This window comes from Lycium barbarum, chromosome 1 (assembly GCF_019175385.1).
Source record: "Lycium barbarum isolate Lr01 chromosome 1, ASM1917538v2, whole genome shotgun sequence".
Lineage (NCBI taxonomy): Eukaryota > Viridiplantae > Streptophyta > Magnoliopsida > Solanales > Solanaceae > Lycium > Lycium barbarum.
Window position 1 is genome coordinate 155213097 of NC_083337.1, and position 21651 is coordinate 155234747.

The window sequence follows — 21651 nt, forward strand, 5'->3', positions numbered from 1 at the left end:
AATTGCCAAGGTGCAGATTCTTCACGAGAGGCATGCATAATTTAGTACTAAGGTACTATTGTAAACGTATACCAACTAACTAATTAAACTACCATGGCACATGGTCTCCTCATAGATACGTCCGACAGAAGGCACTGTTTGAGAATAACATGCATTTAATAATTTTATTTTAATATTAAATTGGATTTGGTTAACTGTCCATTATCACATGTCCTGCTAGAAACCTGAATTATGTACTTAGGTGACTTAGCAACTCATTTTCTTGTTTGTTCAATTGCAAAGTACTTCTGGCCTATTTGCATACAACTAATGGTAACCAGGGTATCTGTCAGGGCCTGTGACTACATCTCTCTGCAAAGAACTTAATTAGGGTTCATTTGGTTGATAGTTTGGAATAATTAATCCGAGGATACAATTTCACATAAGATAATATAGTGTTTGGTTGGTCGTATAAGAAAAAGAATCATCGCATGGTTACTAATCTAGTGTTTGATTGGCAGTATTTAATTTACTTGCACCAAATTATGTGAAAATTTTCGTATTATTTTTTGCAGGATAGAATATGAAATAATAATAATAATAATAATAATAATAATAATAATAATAATAATAATAATAATAATAATAATAATAATAATAATAATACATGTATATACAACACGGGAATTAAACCATTTAAATGTAAAAATGCTTTTTAAAGTAAATAATTCATGTATAAAAATCTTCTCAGTATTAATTACGATGCGCACATAAATAATAATCCCTGCATATTATAAACACTATATATAAGTAGCTAGTATGTGAACAAAACGTCCCCAAAAATTTAAGTGCATATTCAGTATCATGATCAGTTTGTATATAATTCACAAATTAAAAAAGAAAGAGCTTAAAATCAATGTTCTCACCTAATTCTATCACGAAAATATAATGTTGCAATAGTAATTTTGCTCCTTCAAGAACTACAATTGATCAGAATTGTAGTAGTATAGTAGGTAACGAATTAGACACAACATTAATTTAACTTATTTCATGTTTTTTCCTACATGTATCTGTTACTGAAGTAGATTGTACACAAAGTCTAGACCGCTCATGTGATTTTATTGTTGTAGGTCTAAATTTACAATTTCTCTTCTGTCCTGTCTGCAAATATATATAGAGGAATCAATTTCCAAAAATAACCTTTCCACGCACGAGAAAGTTAATGTCATCTTCGTCGCTATTTATGAGAGGTCAATTTTTGTATGAATTTCTTTGGAAAACTGATGATACCATCTAACTGCAAAATTTGCTATGTTCGATCAATTCAAGGAAAATAACCTGAAATGTTGGAACACATCAAGAACTGGTCCACGCGAACTGTGCATCCCCCAAATTACTCGCTTTATGCTATTGTCACGTTCAAAAATTACTGAAGAGTCTGCCCACTACTGGAATCGTTATCACTGCATTACTCATTCTGTTTAATCAGTAAAGCTAAGTACGCATTATATATGTATAAATATACATTTGCTCAACCTAAATATGCATTCAAGTGTAGCATGTGCTATAATACGGTATGTTTTGGACAGTACGAACAAGTACCGAATAAACCTTGATATGTTTCATAATATTCAAAGCATAAATTATAGGCAGCTGTTTACCTAAATTAAAGTATGATCTGCCAGGCGTTTTAACTTTTCAAATCTCCTTTAATTTGTTTTTTTTTTTTTTTTTTTTTTTTAAATTCACGCTTTATATCGTGTTGTCATGTTATGACATCCCAGTTTTTTATGACAAATTGTCTTGTTGAGAGAAGCAATTACTTATTATGCACTGAGAATGTAAAAAAAATTATATTAGTTTGTCTAAAAGATAGTTACAGTACATATAAACGTGACATATTAAGAAATAAAAAAACGAAACAAGTTACTAGCTAAAATATATGTCGATATAGTGAAACTTTGTTTCACCATTGGTCCATAAGTTAAATTCATTCAATTAGTCCGCCATAAATTCACTCTAAATTTAGTACTACTACGAACTGATGAAAAATAGTACTGCGAATTAATTAGCATTTCTATTTCCTTCTTTAAATTGTAGACATATATAAGCAAAAAGCCATATTATAGCATGGACGTGTTGGTTGGAGGTGGATCCGGTTCCTCTCCATTTTCCCCAAGTTCCTACTTGGAGGAGAGATACATGTCATAATTAAAAATTAAAGATTGAGATCAAATTATCCAAATCACGGTCCTAACCATGACAAAAATAATAATCATTTTCTTTATTTATTCTAAAAATATTTGGCAATCCCAAAATTCTAGCTAAAATATTATCTCATCTATAAATTAATCCTACATTTTTTCTCTCTTTTCCTATTTTATTACATGCTCTTTTAGTTTAGTGATCAAGTGTTAAGAGTATTTTTAGTTTTTAATATGTTCATTTAGTATCATGTACAACATGTCAACATTCATGTAAACTAATCATGAAGTGAATAATTTTGTGTAAATAAGCAAGAAGCTGGACGACATAAAGAGCCTGTTTGGATGGGCTTATGCCTATAAGCTGCAAACAGCTTATAAGCTAAAAAAAATAAGTTGGGGTAGTCTAACTTATTTTTTTTGGCTTATAAGCTGTTTTCAGCTTATAAGCTGCTTTAGATAAGCTAAGTCAAATGGGCCCAATTATTTTTTTGAGCTTATTTTAAGCACAAAATGACTTTAAGCTGGCCAGTCAAACACTCAAAAAAGCTGAAAACAGCTTATAAGCAACTTATAAGCCAATCCAAACGGGCTCTATGAGAAATTTTTTGGGAACATATCCAGATCTTCCATGACAGATAGTAAAGAGGAGGTGGGGGGGGGGGGGTGGGGGGGGGAGTAAAAAGAACTGTTTAAAAAAATAAAATAAAAAACTGTTCAAAAGAAGGAAAAATCAGAGCACGTAATAAATAGGAAAATTGAGAAAAATTTAGGGTTAATTTATAGGTGAGATACTGTTTTAGCTAAAATTCCGGGATATCCATTATTATTTAGAGTAAAAATTAAGAAATTACTTGTTATTCTAATTATGATTAGAATCTTAATTTGGGTAATTAGATTTAAACCTTTAATTCTTAATTATGACATGTGTCTCTTATGAAGATAAGAGAAATGGAAAGAAGTCGGATAAGAAATAAGAAAATGAAACAAGTTACTATCTAAAATATATGTCGAAATAGAGAAACTTCGTTTCACCTACAATCCATAAGTTAAATTCATTCAATTACAATTTAGTACTACTACGAATTGATGAAAAATAGTACTGCGAATTAATTAGCATTTCTATACTTATATATATTGTCGACATATATAAGCAAAAAGCTATATTATAGTGTGGACGTGTCGGTTGGAGACCCGTTAGCGTGATAAAGGAGAATGATAAGTCAAAACCCGACAAAGCAACAGGGTCACATGACTGCGTTTGTGGGACCTTCTTTTTTTCTTAATTTCATGAGTTGGGTTTGGCACATGGACTCTTCTAAGATTGACCTGTTCCTAAAAGTACCCCGGACATGTTGTCCCTACCATCTCTTTCCCCACACGAGCGCCACACTTTGCTTCACTCAATCACTTGTTCGTGCACTCAGCTTGGCGCACATATAGAATGGGCAAAAAAAAAGGAGGGGGGGGGGGGGGGGGGGGTAAAGGGTCATATTTACCCCTCTAGAAAAGGGTCATATTTACCCCTCTAGAAAAGGATCACATTTATCCTCCGTTATAGTATCGATACAAATATACCTCCGACATTAAATAAGTGGTTCAAATATATTCTTCTTCCGTTAAGTTGTCCAAGGTAGACGTTTACTCCCACGTGGAATTGAAATTTTGGTGAGGTGGACGTCACGTGGCATGCCACCTCACAGCCCCAACCTCTTTACAACCCCCCCCCAAAACCACTTCTTCTTCCACCATTACTGTCACCATCAACACGATAACACCACCATAACTAAGCAGAGGTGGAGATGGTGTATAAAACTGAAAATGGTGGTGGTCACTTGCAAATACTGTTGGGTACTTGGCTCTTGCATCTCAGGTTGTTTTCGTGATTCTTCTCTCTCTTAATTTTATTTGGCCATTTTGATTTACCACCCAACTTAATGGATTTTTTAAAAATTATTTCCCCTCTGTTGTAATTCTTTGTATCCCAAGACTATGTAATATTCAATTTATGAACAAAAGATTTTACTTTTAACCACCAGAAACTCTAAATCATTGAAGCATCCTTCATTCCAGTGCAGTCAGCTTTAGTGTCAAATTCCAAAATGAGATTCTAATTAGAAAGAAAAGGAATATCTGAAATCCATAATGAATTATAACTAGACATGAATCCTTGTTATTAGAACAGAGTTAGTGATTATGTTCTCAATACGTCTGGGAAGGTTGAATTTTGTTTCATTTCTTGAAGGGCAAAACAACAAAATCAAATTTTGACGGTCTTGAGGCCTCTATGATTTGTGCAACGTAAAATTTTACAGCTTCAACTAAAGCTGACTGATAATCCTTTTCGGAGAAAGTCGTGGCTGTGTGAAACAGTGAAAGGGAAGACGGTGAAAATGGTGATGGTCATGGTGGTCTTGATGGTTGCAATGGTGGTGGAGGGGAGGAGGTGTTACTGGTGGAAGAAGAAGTGGTTTTGGGGGGGGGGGGGGGGGGGGGGTGTAAAGAGGTTGGGGCTGTGAGGTGGCGTGCCACGTGGTGTCCGCCTCACCAAAATTTCAATGCCACGTGGGAGTAAATGTCCACCTTGGACAACCTAACGGAAGAGGGGTATATTTGAACCACTTATATAACGTCGGGGGTATATTTGTACCGATACTATAACGGAGGGTAAATGTGACCCTTTTCACATAGTAGAGGGGTAAATATGACCCTTTTTCCCTAAAGAAAAAAAATCCATCTATTATAGGATTATTAAAGTTAAATCCAAACTCAAAGAAAAAAACATTTACATATATTTATCACCTTCTCAGCATCACCAATGTGAATAAAACTAAATCGTACTATACTGTCCCTGTTAATAGAGAGCGTTCTACTCTTTCTTTTTTCTGCAAATTTGTCCTACACGAATCATGATTATTAGTCAATTAAATTAATTTTGAAGATTCATAATTAATTAAAAAAAAAACCACTCATTATAGCATGGCTAAACTGCGCAAGCAAAGACATGCAATGGGCACATATAATCCAAGTCCTCTACCACGGTTATTCTTTTTTCTCTTTCAAATTAAGATAATATATTATACGTTTATAGCATTTCATAAGTTCCACCAAGCTCTCTCTAGAGAGTTTTCGATAAATTAGAGTATTGCTTTACCAATTTTTTTTTTGTGACGGTATATAAAATTCAATCAAATATAAGCAAAAGTGCAGCTACTCTCAATGAAAATGGTTGAACATAGCTGCTTACAATTTGAATTAAGAAAAACATCCTACAAAGGTTTCTTTTGTAATTTTTTCAACTTTCTTATCGATAAGATAAAAACTCTTTGAAGAAAAAATAGTATAAAACCAAAAATCAATTTACAAAGGGATACAAAAGTAAACTAATGCTCTCACGGTCTTCTTCGTCAGTCGGCTTATAAACTTACCACTTTAATATCGGTGTAGCTCGTTATACTCGATATACATATAGCTAGTAAACACATATTTACATTTAATTTTAAACAATTTTATCGATCGTGCAAAGTATTTAGCGCGCTTGGTATAGAGTAAAAAGTGAACCCCTTAAATAAGAAAATAGCAAACGACTTAATTAAAAGAAGAGAAAAGCCTACATGGACCCCCAAAATGAAAGTAAATACTTAATCAAAATGGAGATGCATGCTTTCCCATCATTTACGTCCCTCAATTAATGGCATGAACCAAAAGGTACCGCACATCTGTGTAGACGTGTTAATAGGAGAATGGTCTAATTAATTAATGATAGCCTCCTTCCACATTAATCCAAAGCTTATACAATAGCCAAACATCACACCAACACCTTTCTTAGCCCATTCTTCCCTTTCACAAAATACGTACATACAGTATTAAGATGAAATTTGATACCTCCAGCCGGAGTCTCGAGGAAACTGAGCTCACACTGGGCTTATCAAGAAAGCAAATATGTGGTATAAAACGTGGATTCTCACTGCCCGACGAAGCTATTGAGTTGAGCCTCGGTACCTTTACTGCAAGAAATCCTAATGATAAAAGCTATGAAGATGAAATCTCCAGTGGAACCAAACATTCCGCACAGTAAGTTCCCTAATCAAATAGTACTAAGTTTAACTTCATATGTATCATAACACATGAGATTTTTAATCTAAAAAAATAATATTTCCTCCGTTTGATTTCATGTATCCTAGTGTAATGACTAGTAATTTGATTGGACATGAAATTTAAGAAAATATGGGACAGTAGAAACTGGTGGTCTTAAATTTAAAATGTGTGTAATGTACTAAAATACACTTTGAGTACTCTTCTAGCCTTGGATATATCATGTGAATTGGAGAATTACCAAATATAGAAAGTGGAATTCTTTTTTAAACAAAGTAAAAAGGAAAATAACGCACATAAATTGAAACAGAGGAAGGGTGCTAGTATTGTGACTTTTCTGCGTAGAACAGTAAATAAAGGAACAAATACTGATGTTTTACACTAGATACACTGATATTTCAACAAGAAATCTGAAAATTCACCACTCAAACACTGCTAAGACCTTAAATTACAACCTAAGATTCAGTTATACAGTGCATAATAATGAGATTACACAGATTTGATACTTATAGACATTCGAGAGGCTAGACTCTCCTAAATGATTCCCTTTTTTCTGAAAATACTTCTCTGAATATCTTTTTGAAGCTGTCCTGCCCCTTTTTCTCCAGAAAAAATCACCCTAGCACATGAGTAACTAAGTTTTTCAATTGTTTATTTTGGCCTCCTAGAATAAGTTTTTATAACCTGAGGCTCATCATTACCCTCCCCTATAAGAGTCACCCTTTCCTCAAGGTAAAAGTCAGGAAATTGTAGATCAATGATAGCATAGTCCTCCTAAGTATTCTCAAATTCTGCCAGGTTCTTCCACTTGATTAACACTTCCCACTTACCATTGATAAGCTTCCTGGTCTGCCTTACTGCTTTAGGCTCAACTTGAAGCTCCAAATCTTGCGTAAGAAATAGAGGTAGGTTTTGAGCAGGAGTAGTTGGTAGCAAACATTTTCTCAATTGTGAAATATGAAACATTGAATGAATGCGTGCTCCAACGGGCAACTCCAACTGATAAGCTACGAGACCAAGCTTTTTCGGAATCTTGAAAGGCCATAAAAGCTGGGACTAAGTTTTTCATTAATCTTCTTAGCCAAAGAATGTAGTTTGTAGGGCCGAAGTTTGAGATATACCATTTCACCAATCTCAAAAATCACTTCTCTATGATGTCGATCAGCTTGATTCTTCATTCTTTGTTGTGCTTGTACAGATGATATTTGAGTTTGGTCAAGATCAGATTTTTAGTGTGCACCTACTTATTCACATCTTCCATTGCTATGTCACCCATGTCAAAAATTGATAGTGGATCCCTCCCATATAATGCTTTAAAGGGTGTCATACCTGCAGATCAGTTAAAGGATGTATTAAACAAATACTCAGCCCAAGATAACCAGTGAGACCATTGCTTAGGATTTTCTCCTGCCATGCAACGAAGATGTCTCCAAACTCCTATTCACCACTTTTGTTTGTCCATCGGTCTCCAGATGGTAGGAAGAGTTATAGCGTACGGTAGTACCTGTTATTTTGAACAATTCCCTCCAAAATTGGCTTATGAACACACAGTCACGATCAGACACAATAAATTTAGGAAATCCATGTAATTTAACCACTTCCTTAATGAAAACATCAGCCACATCTTTAGCATTAAAAGGGTATGAAAGTGGAATAAAATGTGTGTACTTAGTAAGACAATCCACCACAGCCAATATAGTATCAAACTTATTGGATTTAGGAATGAGGCTAGTAATGAAGTTCATATTTACATCCTCTTACACATGATAAGGTATAGGTAACAGGTGGAGTAACCCCACGGGACTCAAAGTTTGACACTTGTTATTTTGACTAATTTCACACCTGGCAATACATCCCTCTTTCCCAATAGATATTCTCGGATAGCCTCTAATATGTGCGAAGATACCCCGAATGGCCTCTTATAGGAGAGAAATAGAACTCTTTCAATAGCCCAGGTATTCGAGATGATCCTTTTGGCAAAAACAAGCGTTCTTTGAATAGTAGACATCCATTCTTCAAGTTGTAGTTGTCATCTACTAGTAGTCTTGAAATTAGCTTTTGCAAAATAGAAGCCATTTTGGTGTCTCGTTGTATTTCTTGGTCTCATTTCTCCTTGTCATGATATTTCCAAGTTGAAAATGCATATAACTCTGCAGATTCCCCGCTTCTTGACAGCGCATCAACTACTCTATTTTCAGTACCCGAGTTGTACTTGATCTCAAACTTATAACCCATGAGTTTGGAAACCCACTTCTGGTGATTCTCACCCATAACTCTCCATTCCAGCAAAAATTTAAGCGCTTTTTGGTCAGTTTTAATAATGAAATGATGACCCATCAAATAGAGATTCCATCTCTTGACGACCTTGGTAGGAGTAAGGTCTGCGTACATTCTACCCTCCCCAGACCCCACGATGTGGGATTTCACTGGGTTGTTGTTGTTGTTGTTGTTGTATCTCGTGACAACCAACACAATGACCATTAGCTTCCGTTCATATACTGAACATTGTCTTGCTCTAGAAGAAAGCATTCGATTGAAATATGCAATAGGTTTACCTTTGTGCATTAAAATTGCACCAATGCCAAATCCTGAAGCATCAGCTTCAATTATAAATGGCTGAGAAAAGTCCGGCATCGCTAAGTAGACACTTGAGTCATCGCCAACTTCAATGCTTCAAATACTTGTTGAGCTTGTTCTCCTAACAAAAAAAACATCTTTCTTTAATAAATCAGTTAAAGGGGCGGCAATCTTACCATAATCTTTGACAAACTTTCTGTAGTACCCTATGAGTCCTAAAAATCCCCGCAATGACTTGATATCTCTAAAAACTGGCCAAGATATCATACTCTCAATCTTGGAAGGATCTTATCGCACTCCTTCATCGAAGATGATATGACCTAAATATTCCAGTTTAAGTTGCCCAAACATGCATTTTGTCTCGTTGATTACCAGCTGGTTTTGTTTGAAAATATCTAAAGCAATCTTCAGATGTTCAAGATGAGAAGCATAGTCTCTTTACTGTAAATCAAAGTATTATCAAAGAACACTAAAATAAAATCTACAAATGTTCCCTGAAAATATCATTCATCAATGACTGAAAAGTCAAGGGTGCATTGGTCAAGCAAAATGGCATGACCATAAACTCATAATGTCCCTCATGGGTGCGGAAGGCCGTTTTCGCTTCTTCTTCTATTTGAATGTGAATCTGATGATAAACTGACTTGAGGTCTAACTTGGTAAATATGGCGGCTCCCCCTAGCTCATCCAGTAACTCATCAATGCATGGTATTGGAAAGTTATCAGGAACTTTGATGTCATTAAGAGCTCGCTAATCAACACAAAAATGCCAACTTCCATCATTTTTCTTAACGAGTAACACCAGACTAGAATATGGACTAGTACTAGCCCTAATTATTCTAGCAGCCAACATCTCCTGGACTAAACGCTCAATCTCAGCTTTTTTAGAATGAGGATATCGATTTGGACGAATGTTAGGTGGTTGTTTTCCAGATTGAATAGTAATAGCATGATACCGAGAAAGGTGTGGTGGTTGACTTGAAGCTTGGGCGCATGCTTTTGGGTAATCAGATAACAAGTCCTCAATCTCCTTTGATGTAATAATTGTTTCGCCTTCATTTGCTGTTACGTGATTCAACTCAATTAAGAATCCCTGATTTCTTTTTTTAACAGATTATTCATGGCTCTTAGTGACACTACTGTTTGAACCATAGCTGGATCCCCTCGAAGCGACACCAATCTTCCTGCATCTTTAATTTCATGTTGAGAAGTTACCAGTTTACACTCATCTCACCCAAAGTGGCTAGCCAGCCATTTCATCCCCAACACCACGTCAGTTCCACTCAACTCAAACAAAAAATAATGTCGGTGAATTTGTACGCCTTGAACGTCTAATCACACCCCTTTGCATACTTCATTCCCATCAACCTGTTGACCATTACCAATTGTCACTTCAAATCTGTTGGTCTTCTCAATAGGTAAATACGAGTGATGAGCAAGCGCGGAAGATATAAAAGTATGGGTAGATCCGCTGTCCATTAGTCCCACAAATTCCATAGTTTTTCCTCCTGTAAGGCTCACTACTGAATTCATATTCAACACCATCATAGTGGCCTTTTGTTCTCCTTCGTCTACATCATCTCCTGCAACCACGAAGAATTTTTCTGTTTTCTTTTCATCTGTGTTGGGTGCCTCTGAAACAAACAAGAGGTTCAGTTGCCTATTTTTACAACGATGGTTAGGGCCAAATTTTCCATCACATATGAAATATAACCTTAACTCTCTTTTTTTGGCATTTTATGAATCAGACAACCTTCTGAATTGTCCCTCGAATTTTGCTGAAGAAGACGCATTAAAACCAGTTGATTTTGCTACAGTATTCATTTGCGAATCAACGTTGTGTCCTGCTGCTCTGGCTTGATCCATATGCTTCAAGTATGTTTGTGACCCAAGAGTAATTGGGTCTAAACACAACTTGTTTATTGCTTGAACTGCCGGTTTAGATTTGAACCCTTGAACTTGCTCCAAAATAGAATTCCGATCCTCCACCTTTTGAGCCATCTACATTATCTCCCTCAATGTTTGAGCCCGTGGAAACATCACTTCTGCTCGAATTTCTTCCTTAAGGCCATTCAAAAACACCCTAGATAAGAACCCATCAGACTCTTCCTTCATAGACGCTGACACTTCCTCAAATTCTTCACGAAATGATGGAACAGTGGTGACCTGCTTTAGCCCCCATAAAGACGGCATACTGGTTGCTCTTTTGGGAATGATGAAATCGATTCAGTAACTCTTTTTTGAAGACTTCCCAGGTTGATATTGTTTGTCTAGACTCTAACTAATAATACCAATTTTAGGCTTTTCCTTCCAAACAAACGCCGGTTTCCTGTAATCTTTCTGCTTCAGAAATGTCATTCACTGCAAAGTATTGTTCCACTTTAAAATCCATCCCAAAGGGTCCTTTCCTTCGAAAACCGGTAGTTGTAGTTTCCGAAATTCTTCCCATCTTTTTCCCCGTTGGAGTTAACATTGCTTCCCTTGCAGATCTGGTTTGAGAAGCGGATGGTTCTGCCATTACAGTTTTCCCTTGTGGTTCAATTCTGGCAAGAAACTCTCATTTCTTGAAACAATCGTTCCAGTTTTCTGACATCTTCTCTTACCCCTGTCAAATTAGTTTCGACTTGTTCAACTCGTCCCCGCATTTTACTCACCATGCCGGAACGTTTCCTCTCTGTTACCAAATTTAATAGACTTTTCTGCGTGGAACAGTAAATAAAGGAACAAATACTGATGTTTTACACTAGATACACTGATATTACAACAAGAAATCTGAAAACAGCCACTTAAACACTGCTAACACCTTAAATTACAACCTAAGACATGAACGACATTCAGTTACACAATACCTAATAATGAGATTACACAGATTTGATACTTCTAGACATTCGAGAGGCTAGACTCTCCTAAAGGATTCCCTTTTTTCTGAAAATACTTCTCTGAATATCTGTTTGAAATTGTCCTGCCCCTTTTTCTCCAGAAAAACCACCCTAATACATGAGTAACTGTGACAGTTACTAAGTTTTTCAATAGTTTATTTTGACCTCCTAGAATAAGTTTTTATAACCTGAGGCTCATCATATTGTAAAATTAGTAACATTGTCAATGTATATAAGTACTTAATACATCAAAAATTCTATGTTATCTATTTATTTCCTTCCTTTTTTTATTTGTATTGGTTAATCACATGTAAAGTAATAAGGCGAATAGCTAGGTTCAAGAAGTACAGGCCTTGGATCGATGCATGGTTGTGTCAATTGTAACTGTACACATGCTTTTTTGTTCTTTTTAACAAAAGAGTAGCGTGCTTAATTTTTCACTATATTTTCAAAAATATATTAGGACACAAGTAGTTGGATGGCCACCAGTGAGATCACAGAGGATCAAGGTAGCAAAGAAGTACGTGAAGGTGGCAGTAGATGGAGCTCCCTACTTGAGAAAAGTTGATTTGGAAATGTACACAAGCTATGACCAGCTGCTAAATGCTCTGCCAAAACTGTTTACTTGCCTAACTATTTGTAAGTATTCAATCTTTAACAGCTTCTCATGAATTTGATTCTTGAGTCTTTCTTTTAAGAGAAATAGTTACTTTTAAACAGGTAACTTTCTAAATGGGAGGAAGCTTATAGTCCCTACAATTAATGGTGTGGAATTGTTGCCAACTTATGAAGACAAAGATGGGGACTGGATGCTACTTGGAGACGTTCCCTGGAAGTATGTTTTACATCTTACACTGTCAGCTTGCTTAAAAATAATTATAAGCAATTGTTCATAATAAGTGAGGTTAATAATTTGAACAATTATATTAAAGAAAGCAACTTTTCCAATAGGTTAGACGAATTGATAGGATAAAAAATATTTATTCCTATTGGCAGTGTAAATAAGCTTAATTTATTTTATCTTTTTCCTGGCTCTTAAGTGAGTTTAGTTCAATTTCTTGCGATTGACCTTTTCTTAATTATGATCCATTTTCTTTGACAGAATGTTTGTTGAATCTTGCAAGAGGCTTAGGTTGATGAAGAGCTCAGAGGTCACCGGATTTGGTACGTACATTTTAGCTGCCTTCTCAATTTGTTACTCATGCTTAGAGTTGTTAAATTAGCTTATAAATAAATTCCGTACACCATACTTTACTAAATTGACGAATTACTTTTGATAATGGTGTATATATGCAGCTCAAAGGACAAGCTTATTACTGTTGAAATGCTGATTAATTAAAGAAGTACTCATATTGGCCAGCATGTACATATATAGGCTCTTATTTTGCCTTCTTTTACTACTATTTCTGTATCTGCACCTAGTTAGGGAACTTTTTCTACTCTTTATTTTATGCATCTCATTGTATAGTAGCTAGCTCGCTAGCTATGCTTTCTTGGGACACTTATAGATCGTGTCACAAGATAAGATCATATAAAAGATTTTGCGATGGTATGGTGTTATAAGATAAAGCATAGAGATAAGCATATCGCGTTTTAATAAAGGAATAATTATTTCGCATAACTATCTCTAAGAGGTAATTATTGATATTAACTATCTTTTAATTTATTTATATTTAGTAGCTACAGTGATTTTATAAATTACCATTCATAGCTATAACAAAATACATCAAGCAACCGTGACTGGAGTGGTTTAGGGTGTGGGCTCTCCCCCTGCCCGCCTAGGTTCGAACCCTTTAATAAAAGAGTAGATATATATGGAAGGGAATAATTAGCATTTGTCCTTTTGGCTCTCCGAAATTAAAGGGAGAATCACCCATGCATATCCTATGAGAATTAAGTTGGTATATATATATATGGTTCTTTCAAACATGTGTATTTGGTTTTTGTTTTTGTTCAAACTTCAAACTGATCAACTCAAGACAGCAATACATCATGTAAAAGATAGGCAATTGGTAATATTTGCTATTTGGGAGAAAGAAGTAGTAAATATTGCACTATAAAAGGTGAAGCTAAACAAATATTCAATCTAAATTTTTCCCAATCTATTTGAAGCAAGAGGAGACCTCATACATAATCATAGAAAGGAGTCATCAGCTATAATACCCAACAAACAATTATGGATTGGAAAAAACAAATCAAACGCAAGAGATTAAAATTAAATGTTTACATGGAAAAACCTTTTCAACGTGAAATGTAAAAATCAAGGGACTGCCGGCCCAAAAATCTCCAATATATCAACAAAAGAGTATAATTGTTCCCCAAAAAAAGTCATAATATCAATGCCCACAAGGAGCAACAACAGTCAGTAACAAAAAAACAATGAGAAAAATCACCGCAGAAACAAGCTATCGTTCATGGCTCAGAAACTTAAGCTACAAACCTCAAAATCTGATCTTCATCGTTCAAATTGAAGAATAGAATGTTGAGAATTTCCACTTCAAATTTAAGCTCGATTCAACAATTAACGAATTGGAAAAAGCAGTCTGATTGTAAAGAAAAATTTCTAGAGCAAAGATACAATTATTTTTTCCCCTCTTTATTCACTTCAAAATGGATTTCAGACCTAAAATAGGTCACTAGTGGGCTTTACAAAAATATTGACTAGGTCCAAAAAGGCTTAATAACTGGATAGCCTCCTAAACTTGGCATATTTTGTAAGATAAACATATAAACTTATGAAGTGACCAGATAGACACTTAAACTTATTCAAAGTGTATTTTTTAAACACATTTGCTATCCTGGCAATTCACGTGTCTTGTATTTTGTAATGAGCGCGTGAAACTTTTGCATAATTGGTGAGTCAGCAAAATAACAGTAATTTTTTTTTTGGCGTACCTGTTTCTTTTTTTTTTTTTTTTTTGGGCGTAATTGTTTCCTTAGTTTCTAACCTTTACACATAAGTAAGAGCTCATCCAGTATAATGATATACTTTCTACACTATTAACTCAACTTGATTAGATTTTGGTAAAATAAAATGTAATTTAATATAATAGCTTATTCAAACTTTTTCTAAATTTTCTCAATTTTTTTTATAGTATTTCGTCATTAAAAGGTACTCACGTAGGAAATAGAAGTTCAAAATATTTTTGATTTTCTTAGGAATAAAATTTAAATATGATGTTGAAAAGAGTGAAAAGTTGCTCTTTTTTTTTCTTATAAATAAGAAATACATGCTTGAATTTTTTGCTTTTTCTTAGACGTTTGATGTTATTATTAATGAATAAAGCAGATATGTTATATGTGCACCACTCGAAAAAATATCAGTATATTTTGTCTTCAAATATCATGATTTTCTCTCGATCTTTGTTGAAGTTTGGATGAGTTTTGACTTTACATTTAGAGGGATGTTGTTAAAACTCAAGGAATTTGATAATGAAAAGGAAGAGGAATGCAACAGTTCACTATTCGAGAGAATGAAGAAATCGTGGGAATGAACAAATTAGGTGTACAATGGCTTTGGACTATTATTTGCCTACATGGAAATAAATTACACGTGGTTGGCCTATATTTTCTTACATGGACTATTATTTGTTTATTTGCTACATAAATGGAACTTGGACCTCACGCACAGGGTCTTCAATATAAATGTATTTAAAAAGTACACTTTTGACAAGTTTAAGTGTCTATTTGGTCACTTCGTAAGTTTATATGTTTATTTTACAAAATATGTCAAGTTTAGGGATCATCCAGGTATTAAGCCGTCCAAAAATATCATCTTTTAATCCATATAGGAAGGGGAGAAGGCCCAAAAGCCCAGATCTTTTGGTATGATGAACCCACCAATCCAATGGAAAAAAGAATATATAGAATTTCTTTGGTTTGACTACTGGCCTCGCAGCTTGCTGACTCCTAATAACTCAATTTAAAAAATACTATATAAAAAAAAAAAATCAAACAACTTTTAATACTACTTAAATCAACTTGGACCATGGCAATTGGACTTCTCCTTCCTACAAGTTCAAAGTAATCTAATCTGCTGCCTGCTGGTGATTTTATGTAAAGTTGTGGGAAGAGAAAAGAGTTGGGCTAATTTGTTGGACTTGTCAATTCACTGGCGTTGGACTTATCTTATTCTCTACTTCGTGTATGGGGACTGAGGAGTAACAATACCCAAATGAAAAGGGGACTAGTAGTAATACGTTCTTCATATTTGATGAATAAGTTTAACTTGTGCTTATTGAAGTCAAAAGATATATAAATTCTTTTACACTATCAAATTAGAATGACATAAAATAATATGTAAATCTTCTAAGTAAATCCGATATGGTAAATTAAAAAAATAGAGAAATAACCTCCTTTTATTCTATTGAATTGCACTTCTAGTGTAAAAATTACTACTATTTCTTTAGAAGGACAGCTGGTTATTAGTTGGCCTTGGCTTTGTAATGTGTTACTCGTAATTAATACAAGCCGCTTTAATTGTCAAAAACAAACAAAAAAACTTAGTAAATCTTTGCTGAATAAACATTCTTTCTGTATAATCTACTCTCTTTTTGCAACTCTGACATGGCTCATTTTGCTGAGGAAGGAGACAACACGCGTGGGACACTCGCATTTGCAGTGCTATATATTCGTTTGCACAAGCTTTGAATGTCAAGGAAGAGTAAAGCACAAGTCATAGACACACGTAACATGTAGTAGCATATAGTGGATGACTAAGGTAAAGGCGCTGATTTTGGTTAAAAAACGCTGCCTACGCCCCTAGTTTACGATTGCTGTCCTTCCAGTGTGCCTACTCTTTAACTAATTTAAAATCTGCAAAATCAGGTTGGCAGGAGAAGATATTTATCTTGCACATGAGGAATACATTGGACAAATAAATACACGCAGTTTTTATTCCCACGAAGAAAAACATTTTTAATAATCAACTGGTAGATAGGCGAATAGCAAACAACAATCATAGATAAAAAGAGATGGACTGAAAGCAATCTTATGGGATCTCTTATTTCAATTTATATATTTTACTTTTCTTCGTACTCAATTTTAAAAAACATCACTTCTTATATTTAATAACTCATTTAATTTAATATTTATATTTTACTTTTAATGCAGTTCCTTATAGAATTTGACATGACATGCAGACACGAAACTATAGTTTTTATTTTATGTATTCTAAAATTTAGAAAATGAAGCTTGTTGAATTTTTGATAAATTATCTATTTATATTAGACTGGGTTTAAACAAAATACAAATTTTGATCTAAAGCTCTATATTGAACCTATAGGTGAAACTGTAGCTTAGTTCCTGAAAACAAGTTTAAAGCCACATGATTTAAATGATACTGTTTGCAACAAATTTCGATGTGCGGAAATAAACTACAACCACGAACAAAATATGAAGAAACAGAGATTTTATTGATGAACATTGCGGGTACAAGATTTGTTTACTCTCTTGATTCTTCTCTCCTAATAATTCTCCGTAATTTGAGGGCCGTTAGTAGCTTATTTCTCGAGCGTAGGATGATTTGGAATTGGATATGGATATGTGGACTTTCTTGGGATGTATTTGATCTCAATGAAAGGATATTGTGGATCTTCTTGAAGTATTTGGTTGTCAAGAAATATCCGGCCACATATTGACCTCTTTTTGAATACCCATGAGTTTATGGGATATCTTCGAGATGCCTCTTCAAGTGAATATTTGTCCTTTATATAGGCATAATCTAGGGTTTAGGGTAGAATAGTTTCCAAGAAACCCTAACAGATATTGGCCCATCTTTTAGAGTCCCAGAAAATTTTAATGTCTACAAATGCCCCCGGCCAACTTCAAGGTTTGTTGGAGTAAGTTTGTCGAAACTCAAAGACAAGACTTGAAGTACTCATATTATGGAGCTTCCATCCTGGTGGTTTTGTGACTCCAGAATTTGCAGATTTGATTTGTGAGAGAAGAGATGAAGGGCAAATTTGGTCCCACTGGGCGTGCCAATTTGTTTGCAACAAATTTCGATGTGCGGAAATAAATTACAACCTCGAACAAAATATGAAGATACAAAGATTTTATTGATGAACATTGCGGGTACAAGATCTGTTTACTCCCTTGATTCTTCTCTCCTAATATTTCTCCGTAATTCGAGGGTCGTTAGTAGCTTATTTCTCGAACGTAGGATGATTTGGATTTGGATATGGATATGTGGACTTTCTTGGGATGTATTTGATCTCCATGAAAGGATATCGTGGATCTTCTTGAAGTATTTGGTTGTCAAGAAATATCCGGCCACATATTAATTTGTTTGCAACAAATTTTAATATGCAGAAATAAATTACAACCACAAACAAAATTTGAAGAAACAAAATATTTTATCGATAAACGATGGGGGTACAATTCTGTTTATTCTCTTGATTATTCTCTCCTAATATTTCTCCATAATTCGAGAGCCGTTAGTAGCTTATTTCTCGAATGTAGGATGATTTGGGTGTGGACTTTCTAGGGATTTATTTGATCTCTATGAAAGGATATTGTTGATCTTCTTGAAGTATTTGGTTGTCAAGAAATATCCAGCCACATATTGACCTCTTTTTGAATACCCATGAGTTTATGGGATATTTTCGAGATCTTTTCTTAGGGATTGTGTCCCTTTATATAGGCGTGAACTAGGGTTTAGGGTAGAGTAGCCTCCAAGAAATCTTAACAGATATTAGGCTCAATTTGTAGAGTCCCACAAAATTTCGATGTCTACATATACTTTTAGAAGTTATAAAAATATTTAGCTTAAGGCCATTAGATTCAAAATCTTCTTTAAAGTATTTAGCTTAAGGCCATTAGATTCAAAATCTTCTTTAAAATATTTAGCTTAAGGCCATTAGATTTTTTTATTTATTTTTTTGCGCGGATTGCCCTTTATTATTTGGGGTGGTCTTTAATTTTTGCCCTTCAAATTGGTGGTCTTTAAATTTTACCCCTCGCCTAACACCCCAAGGTTGTGGGCTCGAACCCCAGTTTAGTTAAAAAAAAAAAATCACAATGCAGAATTTTGCAAATCTTCCCAGCCAAATTCTGCCTGAAGGGCAAAATTTAAAAACCACCATTTTGAGGGGTAAAAATTAAAGACCACCCCAGCGAAGGGCAATCCTGCAAATTGCCCCATTAGATTCAAAATCTTCTTTACTTTTTTGACTTAGTGCCCAATTAAATTAAGACACCAAAAAAAAAAAATGAAGGGGGAATATTTATATTTTTATACAATTTTTTATTGATAACCCAGACTTAGGTTGAATAAAATCATAAAAAAGTTGTATGTCAATACTTTAAAATTTATAGTAATGGTACATGCAGAGGCATGTCCAAGTTTTAAGCTTTATGGAATCGAATTTAGAATTTTACCACATTCTATCTTATTTACTAGGCCAAAATTTATAATTAGTGGTTTAAAACTAGTCGTAAACATGATTATCAATAATCTCATTAAAGATAAATAAAATAAAAACTATTCTTAAATAAAAAATATTAACAAATTAAGATTATTGAGAACACTCACTATTGAGGCACTAAATAAGTTTATAACCTCTCTCTTTTTAGGAAGAATTAGTTATTGGTGACATTTTAGTTTTGATATTACCATAGGTGACTCATGGGGACCACTTAAAAGTAAAACTCAATTAAATTTGGGATTAAGAAGATTGAGGTCCAAATTTTTTTTTAAAAACTTCTTATTTTTTTACAAAATACAAAAAGATCCCAATTTAATCTAAAAACCCCACCAACCCCCTTCTTCCCCACCGCCCCACACCCCCGCTCCCCCCTCCTCCCCACCCCCACCCCCCACGGCAAAAAACTTTTTTGATATTTTTTATTTGCTTTTTCACCATCCCCCTCTCCTCCTCCCACCCCTCCCCCCGTGCCACCCCTCTCCCCCCACCCACCCACCCCCCCAAAAAAATTAAAAAAAAGTTTTGATTTTTTTTATTTGCTTTTTCACCAACCCTCCCCTCTCTTCCTCCCACCCCTGTCCCCCCGCCCCACACCATCCCCCCCCCCCTCCAAAAAAAATGTGATATTTTTTATTTGCTTTTTTACCAGCCCCCCCCCCCCTCTCCTCCTCCCACCCCTACCCCTTCCCTACACACCCCCACCTAGGGGTGTTCATGGTTCGGTTTGGGTCGGTTATTGATTAAAATCATAACCAAACCAATTTAGTCGGTTTTTAAATGTTTAAAACCATAACCAAACCAAATAAAATAATAACCACCGGTTTGGTTATTGTCGGGTTGGTTCGGTTTGGTTCGATTTTTCGGTTTATGACTAGCAGCCATGAGATTTATCAGTAAAACATTAAAAAGTTGAAAAAGACATGTCTTTTTTTTTTGTTCAAACGATAACTTTTATTTATAGTTTAAGGTGGAACAATATACATCATAGAAACATTTTCACTATTAGTGATAGTGTAGTACTCAAGTTACCCAAAGTTGCTAAACTATTACATATAGAGCTAAAAACTAACTTAGTAGTGGCTGCACCATTTTTGTCATCTTAATACACATACCTGGAAATAAAGTAGAGCATAGAAGCTTTTAGTTGTTGTTACAAACATACACATTAATTAAACATAAAGACTACCTAAATTAAAATGAAAATATATGAAATAAAAAAACTTTGTGTAATGATCCCAAACTTTGGGGCAGTACTTGCATTTTGCCCTCAATTCTCCCATTTTATTAAAAAAACTGTGTGTAATGATCCCAAACTTCAGATGTTTTTCAATCATTATCCCCAAGGCTAGGGTCTCGACTACAAGGAGTTGTTCTTTTCTATTTTTTAGGAGGATTACCCACGAAAGAAGTATTAGGGCATTACTATGTGCTTGAGTTGCAGCAAATGCTGATGTTACTGAAGTATCTTCTATAGAACCTCCAAATCTACAACCTCTGTCATTTTCATATGAAAAATATTAGAAGTTTAGGACCCATTCAGACAAGAAAAAAGAAAGGTATAAATTCGAAAAAAAAAAAGAAGAAACAACCTAAATCAAATGGCTGACAAAGAAAGGCTAAAAATTTAAGTTAAAGGCATTAGACTTTAACATGAGCTTCTGTTAGTAGGTTTACACTTAACACTTAAAGAGTTAAAAGACTTAAAGACATGGGCTTTGACATATTCTTAAAAACATGGGCCTTAAATAATCATGTGAAATAAGTAGACCAAAAATTAAATTAATGATTAAAAGGTATAAAATATTTATAATTATTTATGAAAAACTAATATTATACATATAAATAATTATAAAATTTATGTATATAATTTATCGGTTTGGTTTGGTTATTTTTTAATAGAACCATAATCAAACCAAATATTATCAGTTTTTAAAATTTAAAACCAAATCAAACCAAACCAAACCAAATGTCGATTTTTTTATTCGGTTTGGTTTTGGTTTTAACCAAAACCGTGAACAGCCCTACCCCCATCCCCCATTTTTTTTTTAAGTTTTGATATTTTTTATTTGCTTTTTCACCACCTCCCTCCTCCTCCTCCCCATCTCCCCCCCCCCCCCCCAAATTTTATTTTTTTAAAAAAAAGTTTTAATTTTTTATTTGCTTTTTCATCAGCCAGCCCCCTCCCCCCCAATTTTTTTTTTAAGTTTTTGATTTTCTTTATTTGTTTTTACAACCCCCCTCCCCCCCCCCCCCCCAAAAAAAAAAGAATTAAAAAAATAATTTTTTTTACCAGTCCCCACTCCTCCACCTCCCACCCCTCACCCCAAAAAAAAATTTAATTTTTTTTATCAGTCCCCACTATTCCTCCTCCCACCCCCCCCCCCCCCCCCACCAAGAAAAAAAAATTGAAAATTTTTCTTTTTGTTCTTTTTCACCCGCCACCCTTCCAAAAAAAATTGTTTTAAAAAAAGAAGTTTTGAAAAGTTTTTA

General features: G+C 34.5%; 1 protein-coding gene and 1 long non-coding RNA gene across 3 annotated transcripts; one reads left to right on the plus strand and one right to left on the minus strand.

Annotated features, from left to right (window-relative positions):
* Positions 1-5888: 5888 nt before the first annotated feature.
* On the plus strand, positions 5889-13355 carry LOC132598496 (auxin-responsive protein IAA1-like). Of its 2 annotated transcripts, XM_060311424.1 has the most exons (5): positions 5895-6257; positions 12198-12373; positions 12455-12569; positions 12837-12898; positions 13031-13355. In XM_060311424.1, the coding sequence occupies exons 1-5, from the start codon at positions 6055-6057 to the stop codon at positions 13063-13065; spliced, it is 591 nt and encodes a 196-aa protein (XP_060167407.1). In that variant the 5' UTR covers positions 5895-6054; the 3' UTR covers positions 13066-13355. The 2 variants fall into 2 exon arrangements, with proteins under 2 accessions (XP_060167399.1, XP_060167407.1); XM_060311416.1 differs by lacking the exon at positions 13031-13355 and having other exon boundaries at positions 5889-6257; positions 12837-13015.
* Positions 6696-12204, minus strand: LOC132598529 (uncharacterized). Its single transcript, XR_009566593.1, has 2 exons — positions 9061-12204; positions 6696-8976 (listed from the first exon to the last, which is right to left on the minus strand). It is a non-coding gene; the product is annotated as an uncharacterized LOC132598529 (long non-coding RNA).
* Positions 13356-21651: the final 8296 nt, after the last annotated feature.